Genomic DNA, 9420 nt, shown 5'->3' with positions numbered 1-9420 from the left:
TGGAGGAACCGGAGGATTCTGGCTGCTCAGCAGCCGCTTGCTCATTTTTTGTGAATGTCGCCAGGGAGGATGTGGGTTTTTTCTATTTCTCCATGATCTAAGTAATCGCTGGGTCTCAACTGGCCAGTGCTCAAAAACCTTTCAAGTGGCGAGCTCAAGCAGTGCGTTCAGCTTTTAGCTGTGCATAGTTAAACCAGGCAAGCGGCTGAAAACCAGTGGACCCTCTAATCTTTCCTTGATAAGTCCCCGACCGCCGCCGCGGTTGGATGTGTCTGAACTCGGTCCAGCACAGAAACAGGCAACTGAAATCGAGACGCTTTCCCCGAAGTGCAAACTGTATGTCAGACTTGCGGGCGGCAGCCTACACCGCACAGAGCACGCCACGGCTGCTGGAGGGGGCCGGGGTCCGACGGGGAAGGGGCTTTGCGCGGAGGGGCGGGCGCGCCGCGTGTCCTCGCCGTGCGCAGAGGGAAAGGGCCCGGGGGCTGCAAGGAGCATCCCAGCATTTCCAGGCAGAGCCGCGCACTCAGGGCGGAGCGGGCAGGGCCCAGGGCACCGCTGGCGTCCCCCGTGGGCAAACAACGCACACGTCCCACGCCGCGGCCCTTCCCGCGTCGCGCCGCAGGGCAGAGGGCCGAGCCCGCCCGGGTGGGCCGTGCCCCCCGCGGGTTCCACCTTTGTCGGGGGCAGGAGGTGTCACTTTTTGCTGCTGGCACGTAGAAGCGGCTCCCGGCTGGAGCGTTACGGCTCCTATTCCCGGGTGAAGAAGCCCCGGCGAAGCGCTGGGTATTCGGGGGGCTGTGCCCGGTGGGGCAGCGCGCCAGCACCCCACAGGGGATGGATTCTCTCCACCTTGACTTGCGATGGAAGCCTCGCCCCGAGAGAGAAATGTCTAGCCCCAACTCTGTCATGCAAAGTGACTCTGCTCACATCTCTCCCTGTGGCTCTTTTTTTTTTAATTAGGGGCTGCAAAGAGTGTGGGGGAGGGGGAAGCAGCTGGAAGCCACTAATTATTCAAACTTTGGAGACAGCATCCAGATGAGCTGGGCCATCTCTTCAGGGCAGCGCTTTGTAACCTGTGTGTATCAGGCGGGAGCGATTACGCTACTGTGCAAAGCCTCCATTAAGATATTTCATCATTACTCATCGCCTGCAGCATGTGTTCAGACTGCAGTGTGAGTAAACCAAGATTTCCACGAAGAGAAAGATTTTGCTGTGGCACGAGAGGGCCATGAAAGCCTGCCCCTACCCCCGCCCCCAAGCAATAGTGTTTTTAATTGCACTCAGCTGCAAACAGATTTTTTTTAAGTGCTCCCTCGCGTTGTGCCCCCACCTCTGGTTTGTCACAGGTTTTTGCCATGACGCCCATCTCCTACAGCAGCAACTTCTTTCTGCCTTGGGCGCTATCTCCCCTCAGCCCAAACCGCTCCCGAGCCTGCGGGAGAGAGGCTTAGCAGGACGCGCAGTGATGCTCCGGAATGTAGCTGGGCTGTCCCGGCCCCCGGGCGGCTTCCCTGCCCGCCGGCGGCGGAGTACCCTGCCCCGCTCCCCGCTGTCCTGCCCCGAGGGCAGTCCGAGAGGGAAGGAGGGAGGAACGCCCGCCCTGTGCCCCGGCGGCGCCGGGCAGCGGTCCATAACCTCGGTCCCTCGCTCGCATCAGCCTTCACCATCTCGATATCCCGGAACAGGAAAGTCCCAGTTCAGCTTGCCCCCATAAGATCCTGTCTCCCTCCTCCCGCTCCCCTCCCTCTGCCCCTTCCTGCCTTTGGCCCTTGCGAGAGGAGCCTCTTCTTTCCCTGCGGGACGGGGCTGAGGCGCTCAGGGCAGCCGCCGAGGCGGCGGGGAATGGGGACTGGGTTCTGGGGACCATCCGCCTGGGCTCAGCCCCGTGCCCGGAGCTAGCGGTCCGGCGCCCCGCGGGTAGGGCTGCCTTGAGCTCTCAGGGTTGAGCGGAGATTCTGAAGTTAGTGATTTTTTCTTTTGTTTCCTTTTTTTTTTTTTCTCTCTGCTCTCGGTGCTTCCCAAGTGCCTGTAAGATTTGCAGAGAGAGAGAGAGAGAGATTGGGGGAGGAGGAAGAATTAAGGAGAGGGAAAAGATGGCGAGTTGCTGGAGCAGTGTGGAGAAAGCGGCATTTTTGTGCTGCTTTTTGCTGGCAATGGGGAGCCTAATCTGCTGCGCCCGGCCGGAGGAGGAGGAAGAGCAAGAAGAGCAGCGCTCCTGTCACGGTGCCTTTGATCTCTACTTCGTCCTGGATAAGTAAGTGACAGTCGCATTTAAAAACGTTTATTCACCCTTCAGTGACTCCTTGCAGCAGCAGGGACGTTGTTTCTCCCGTCTTCCCGGACGACTTCTCCTGATGCCAGACATGATGTGTGGGGCTCATTCCTTATTTTTGCTCCCCAAAACTTGCATATCTCCCAAGTGGAGCATTTAGGGGAGCAGCGTCCTTTATGCTGAGTTAGTTGCGCGTGCAAACCTGGGAAATTGGATTGCTTTCAGGTTGTAGCATGTGGGGTGTGTGGTGTGAGTTGGATTTGATGGGAATGTTGGTCAGTGCCCCCAGCATGCCTGGAGTTTTGTGTTAAGACTTGGGCTATGTGCAAAGATGTCACCTGTGGGTCTTAGCACAGGTGACATCTCTGTACCTAAAGACTAGACTGCTTGTATGGAGTGGTTGTGTTTTTACAGGTTCAGTTATAGGAACAAGGTTTTGTAAAACTTATTTTTGCTCAGCTTCTTTGGAGTTGTTTAAACCTGTGTTTGAGTTACATCTGTTAAAATAGGTTGTCAAATACTTCTCTTTAATACTGTGTCAGCTGAATTCAGGTATGGCTGGGGGTGTGATTAAGCTCACATGTGTTGGCAAGTTTTAGCAAGCACTAGCAAAGCAAGTTGTAAGCTGGTGCGCCCACAGGTGTTTTTCAGGAGGTACAAATTTCTGTTTCTTCTGGTGTACTGCTCTGGCTTGTCAGAAGGTTAAAGCCAAGGATTTAACTCTAGGAGTAAATTGTTAGTGTCCCACAGTGTGATAGCTGTGTTACCTAATACATCCTGCGTTACCTAGGTGGCAGGGTATTATGAAAGATGGACGACTTCTATGTGATTCTTGCCCACAAGCCAGGTATGAAGTCTGCATTGTTCTATTTCCCAGTTGGGAGAACTGATCAATCCATAAGGCCCTCTGCACAGCCTGCAAGAGGTAAAAAGTCACTATTACTCAGGATGTATATTTCTGTATTCAAGAAGGTAAGAAGTTATCATTAAGTAGTGATTCTGGTTTTAGAGGAAAAGAAGCTGAAGATCAAAGGCATTCTGCCTTTCTAAAAGATACACTAATACACCATGTGGTCATTGTTTTGTTTTTCTTTTGCTTGAACTTGTTCCTGAAGTAACCTTTTGTCCAGAAAGGACACTGTGGGGGGCTAGTGTTCTCAAATTCATTCCTGCCAGGCTTCCTAGAAGTGACTGGCACTGTCATTCTGCCCAGTTCCCACACTGAATTCCCTGTAGCAATGAATGTTGCTGATAGCAGTATGGGTTCTCTATCTTCTATAGTACAATTTCTTTGTTACAGTGACATTGAGTACCCCTAGCAATCTCCACACTGTGCCCCTGTGCTACTTTTCATCTATATTCCAGAAAGCACTTTACTGACTGTGCTGTTACCATTCATATTGTATTTGAGGAAATAAAAGCAGAGAAGAGAGCAATTTGCTCAGAGACACTGATCTTCAAACAGTAGGAAGTCGATCATGTAAGCAAGTTCCTCTCTAGTACTCTGGACCTGAAATAATGTATTTTAGCAAGCCACAGGTCTTTCCTTTTGTTTCAGATGCTGTCCACTCACTACACTGGTCTACTGGAAACTGGCTATGATCATGGTTGAAGTAAAAAGTCATGCATTTGGGTTCCAATGGAAAAATTCTCTTTAGCTTCAGTTGCAAACTCAGTCCTTATAAGCTTTGAGAGTTATACCAAAGAGTTCCTCTGTGGTAAAAAGCTGTGTTAAGAGTTACTTGGGCCCCTCAGTGGTTTTAGAATCTATCCCTGCTCCTAGCAAGTACACAGCATTGTGGTGGCAAAGCTGCTTTTGGTCTCAATGAGATTGCATTACAATCCATATGGGTAACGTTAGAGTGCCAGATCTTGGGAACTGTAGGTCCTGTGCTGGCTGAGGGTGTATTTATCCCAGCTGTATTCTGTGACATCTGGCACAACACAAGGAGCTTTATGGAGGCAGGGAGGACTAACTGAGTGGATAGACCCTGGATTTTGGGACAGTCCATCAGAAAGGAACTAGATAGTGTTGAGAATTCATTAATGTTGAGAAGGGTAAGGGTATTTCAGGTAGAGAGAAGGCAGGAAGCCAGTTAGAAGCATCTGGTAAATCTGTAAATGCAGTGGACAATTTTTTTTTTAGAATTGGATCCATGCTGACATATATCTGTAAAGAATTCTGTCTCTACTTTTAGATGGGAGAAACCCCAGAAAAACCCAGCCATATACACCACAAAATATCCCCCTATGGCTTGGGGATTGCCTCCCTTTGTTGGTGCCCTGCCAGTCTGGAGTTAGATGCATTCAGCCTTAGTTAGCTGTCTAGCACTGGGATTGAAGTATTGGTTCTGTGAAAACACTGGGCTTTAATCCTGTGACCCTGTAGTGAGCTGAATGACAGGTCCTGTCTATAAAGTCAGCCTGGTTGAACCAAAAAGACTTTAAGTCTGCTTTGCTTCCCAATAGAAAGATGTAATCACACATCAGTAGGAGGCAATTTGGAAGAAGACAACAAACCTTTCTCCTCATGCAGTGTATGTTACTGCAATGACTTTGTTGGGGCATGATTTTTCCTTTTCATTCTGCCTGGCAAAGTCTCTGGGGATTTAATCCTGCAGGCAACAATCATCAGATGGAAAAGATCATCTTCTGGTGAAGTTATTGGTGTAATACCTATGCTACCAATTAGAAAAAAGAAAATTGCTGTTTTCTTACCATTTTTCTCTGCCTGGAGTTGATTGCAGTCCTTCATGTTAACTCCATAGGATAGGCAAGATCAGAGCAGTGCTACTAAACCTTAGATGCCCCAAAAAGCTGGCATAATGAAAGGGAAAAGCAGCATGTGTAGGAGGGAGAGCAGCCATCATCCTCCTTAGGATTGTCTGACTGTGCCAGAGCTACATTAGGACTTGTTTGTCTCTGGGGATGCTTGAATGAGGAAATCTCTTGAAGCTGGAAGAACGGGACATTTGCTGGCTGCAGAGGCAGCTGCCTAAAGTCTGCAGTCTTGCACTGTCTCTACGTTGTGCTTTTTGAGTTATGCAGGCTTGAGCTTGTTTGGAGGTGTAGTGGAAGACTTTAAAGTATCGTATTGAAGCAGCAAAGATTCTTCTGTTTGCAACTAAGTCACTCTCTGATGAGGTAAGGCAGTATACATTGGAGTTGGCACACCTACCTCTCCTATGGCATGTAGTAAGATCAAGTCACTTGTGATAGCAAAGATCTCATTTTTACCTTTAAACCGCATAAAAAGCTCTTAAGCCAGACATAATTGATTGTTGAGTAGTTCTGATTTCCTTTGGTTGCTTCATGTGCTTATCCTGGTGCACAAAGGACTTGTTTCAGTCCCATCCCAAACTGTGGAGGACAGGCCCTGTTAGGGATTTGACTACTTGACCATCAGGTCTTATAGTGAAATATTTGTGCTTGAGAATGTAAATAACTCCCTTTCATCCTGCCTTGCTGTTAACATCCAGCTGTTGTTTGTAATCATATTGAATTGCACTTGAAGAGAAGAAAGGATGACTGACCTCTGGTGTTTCCTAATTATAATAGTGCCTGGTAGCATCATTATGATTGTTTATTAATGCAACAAATAGAAACCCTTTTAAAGCAAGGACTTAGACTTAGCATAAATATCTGCTGCTGGCAATGCTTGACATGACAGGTCTGAGCTCCACAGCTATCTGTGTTGCGATTTACCAAATATGAAGCAGTTTCTTGATTATTTTTGACTGTGAGGTAGAGAATAGTATTTTGTTATTTTTCCTATTTGGGATGTTTGCTAAAAGTTGTTTAGATTTTGAGGAAAAATGAGCTGCACAGGCTTGGGAAAATATTTCCTTTTTCTACAGTGCAGATTACAGCAGCAGAAATATATTGATAGTGTTGGCTGGTTTTCTTGGATTATAACTGTTATGTTCAGATGTTTGGCTTAACTACATTTTCTCCACTCCCCATTTTCCCCCTGAACTTCTGTATAGTCCCTCTTTGTCTCTTTGGGCCCACAAATGTATTGCCTTTCACATCAATTTTACTTTGTCTCCTGTGCTCCCAAGAGCTTCTGTGTCACCAGCAACTTTGGTAAAGACATCAGTACAATGTGCCCAATCTCTCACTTGTAATCCATTTTGCAGCTGCCTCTCTTTAAATTTAGTAAGCCTTGCTCCAGAGGTGAATGTCGCTGGTGGGGAGCTGGTGGGGAAGAGCACAACCTCTTATTAGGTGGGATTTAGCTACCCTGTCCAATATCCTTCCTGATTTTGTTTTTTGAGTCTGTGCATCCCTTTTCAACTTGCCCTTGAAAGGACAGTTTTGTGGCTGTGGGAAGTGTCAGGAGGGAAACAGGTTGATCCTTCCTGATTTGCCAAAAGCTTTCAGAACAAAAGCTGCTTTTTGAGGTCACCTTCTATAATTTTAAGGCAACTAGAGGGAATTGCTGATCTCCACATATCTTGTTTTTTGCACAATATCCCATATTTAAAGCAAACAAAGAGCATTTGGTAAACACATTATTTGCTTCCCTCCCCACCCCCCCAGATTTCCTTGCCAATGGTTTGAATGAATTTAGCACTCATGAATTACAAGTATTAGTGAGAGCAAAATTTTTTTGCCTTAGGGTCTCACTGCACCCCTCTGCTTCTTTTCCTGCCTCACATAGTCCCTGCCTAAGATCATTAGGATGGAGCTGGACCTGTAGGAACTTCTCCAGCTTCTCTCTCCATGCTATCTCAGCCCACTGCCACTCTGTGTGCTGGTTTTGCACAGTGTGTGGGAAGGGGATGAGTGGCTAAACAACATTGTTGTGGTTGGAAATCAAACTGCTGGCAAAAATAGGTGTCCGCACACATGTTCTATCACCTACATTAATTACATTTGCAAAGTTTGTATCGACTGACTTTTAAACCACTGCTGTTTCCACTAAACCACTGTTTCCTCTAAGTAAGAACATCTACCTCCTGCAGCCAGACTTCAGATAAGATATAGAACCTGATGCATGTCAGCTGAGAGGAGTTGCTGTCTGAACAAAAGTATCAGCTTTGTTCCTTTGATAACACTGATTTCTGTGTGCGCATTTAAAAGTGCTTTCTGACTTCCCTCACTTATAACTTGACCACATGGTCTACCATGACACCTCTCGTAATCTCCAACTCCTGTAAGCAGTATTTTTTTTTACTGTTTTCAAAACATAATCTGTTGGTATTTTGCCTTTGTATCTTTCTTTGTTGTGGTTATATTGCAGCCAGTGTTATGATTTGTTTACAACCAGGTATAATTGCTTGGAATGTTTCAAAGCAAATTTTTATTCTGTCTCATACATACCTATGTTATTTGAACCAGGTTTTATTTGTTTGTATTTTGTCTGGTATTTTTCTGCCAGCTTTGGCTTCTTTCAGGAAAAAAGAAATATTCAGGAAAACCAATTCTCCTTCCTTCAGTCCAAGAGAAAAATTCTTTATGAAACACAAGGCAAAGCTAATGGGTAATGATTATTTGACAGAAAACATGTACAGTTAACGGGAAGAAAAAGCCATGGCAGCTTGTCATTTGCAGTGTATTTATGCATGTAACTAAATCTGATTTATTTGGGGCTTGAGCCAAGGAAGTAAACCGTAAGATTCCCACAGACCTAGGATTATTATTCGTGTGTTCAGTGATTAAGAATTTCCTTACTTTTGTCTGGGTTTGCAGGCCAAATTCACTGTTCTAAACTGTGAATTTGCATGAGGTGTAGTAGGATTGAATCTTCTAATCTCAAATGGAGAAATGAATTGACTCCTGTGAGCTATTAACGGCTCAAGAGTTATATATTCCTGCTTCTGCCTATCATTTGCACCTTGTTAAGAGTGTTGCAGCATGGCTGGGATTGTGTGCCCTGCTTTGCTCCCTGTGTTGTGCTGCAGAATACCAGGATGCTCAGAGTGGGTCTTCTTGTCCTGATGCTGCTCAGAGCATCCCTGGAGCTTTACAGGGAGATCTGAAGTGGTTGAATGCAGTGAGCATCGCTTCTGAATTTCACTTTGTGCCCTGTTGTTGGTGAGGGACTTAGCAAGAACTATAGTATAGCACCAGGTGGACAGGGTTTGTGAATGAAATGGATGACTGTAGGATCAAAGGGCAGTGTTTTGTTTGAGGCATGATTTCAGAGAAATCTGTAATATTGCTGCAGACTTTATTCGTAGGACAAAAGCTAACTATGACATTAATGGGTTTGGTCATGAAACTTTTGGATTCATGTACTTTGGGTCATATGCTCGAATGCTGGCCTAGGATTAAAGCCCAGTTTGCAGTCACTTCTCTGCATCTTCCCCTCCCCATTCCAGCCCTTGTCTTGTCCATTAATGTTACAAGTACTCTGAAACAAGGGCTGTCTCAGAATGACTCTCTGCCCGTGTTTCTAATTGTCTCTGGAGCAGATGACAGAAACTAGTCCTTTCTTGCCTGGGTGCATCAACCAGTCAAGGTCCCTTCCATACTTGCTATATGCATTGTTTGGGAGAGGAGGACTCTTGTCATTTTGAATGCTCTGGTAGCTCAGAAGGGAGCAGAGGGGTGGATGAACACTCGGGCATGTCTGAAACCACAACAGACTAGATGCCCCAGGGTTTGCTTTTATTGCAGAGCCATTATTAGCCATGTGCAAGAATTCTGTTGTCTACAATGTGGCTGTGACCACAAAGAGCCCTCCAAATAACAATAGTGTCACATTTGTGAGCAATGGGCCATGTACAGGGCCACTGTTAGCTCAAGGGGGTAGAGACTTACGGGGACCTACAAACTTAGGAGGTCTTATACTCTCCTGACACCATATTCAGACTAAACCCAGCATCAGTAATAATGTTTCTTTTACTTGCTCCAGGATGTCTGGAATTGCTGCCTTCAGCTAATCTGCAATTGAGGAAAATGGGAATGGGGGGTATGTGTATGTGGAACAGGACAAGGGGCAGCTCTGTGCTTTCAAGGGGTTTCACTGGGTCAGTTTCAGCAGGGATGAAAGGCTTTGGATCCTGCTGCCTTCTCTGTGTACATACGGTAATAAAAATATTTACTGTTTGGGTAGTGTTGGGGTTTTAACTTCCACTGCAAAGCTGCATGGCTGCTGTACATTGTACTGGGTTGATCCATGTGGGCTCCTGACAGTG

The 9420-nt window shown here is 46.5% G+C and overlaps 1 protein-coding gene and 1 long non-coding RNA gene across 2 annotated transcripts in view; one reads left to right on the top strand and one right to left on the bottom strand.

Moving 5' to 3' along the window:
- Positions 1 to 1704: 1704 nt before the first annotated feature.
- The window catches only part of ANTXRL (anthrax toxin receptor-like), a 57004-nt gene continuing 49288 nt past the window's right edge, over positions 1705 to 9420 (top strand). The window contains exon 1 of the mRNA XM_008643889.2: positions 1705 to 2257. Within this exon, the coding sequence (XP_008642111.2) occupies positions 2097 to 2257 (161 nt within the window). The 5' untranslated portion in view covers positions 1705 to 2096. The remainder of the gene's footprint in view (positions 2258 to 9420) is intronic.
- LOC108444665 lies at positions 2269 to 5689 on the bottom strand. Its single transcript, XR_001859294.1, has 2 exons — positions 4994 to 5689; positions 2269 to 3191 (listed from the first exon to the last, which is right to left on the bottom strand). It is a non-coding gene; the product is annotated as an uncharacterized LOC108444665 (long non-coding RNA).

This window comes from Corvus brachyrhynchos, unplaced genomic scaffold, assembly GCF_000691975.1.
Source record: "Corvus brachyrhynchos isolate BGI_N302 unplaced genomic scaffold, ASM69197v1 scaffold61, whole genome shotgun sequence".
NCBI lineage: Eukaryota > Metazoa > Chordata > Aves > Passeriformes > Corvidae > Corvus > Corvus brachyrhynchos.
This window is presented reverse-complemented; position numbering and strand designations above follow the sequence as displayed.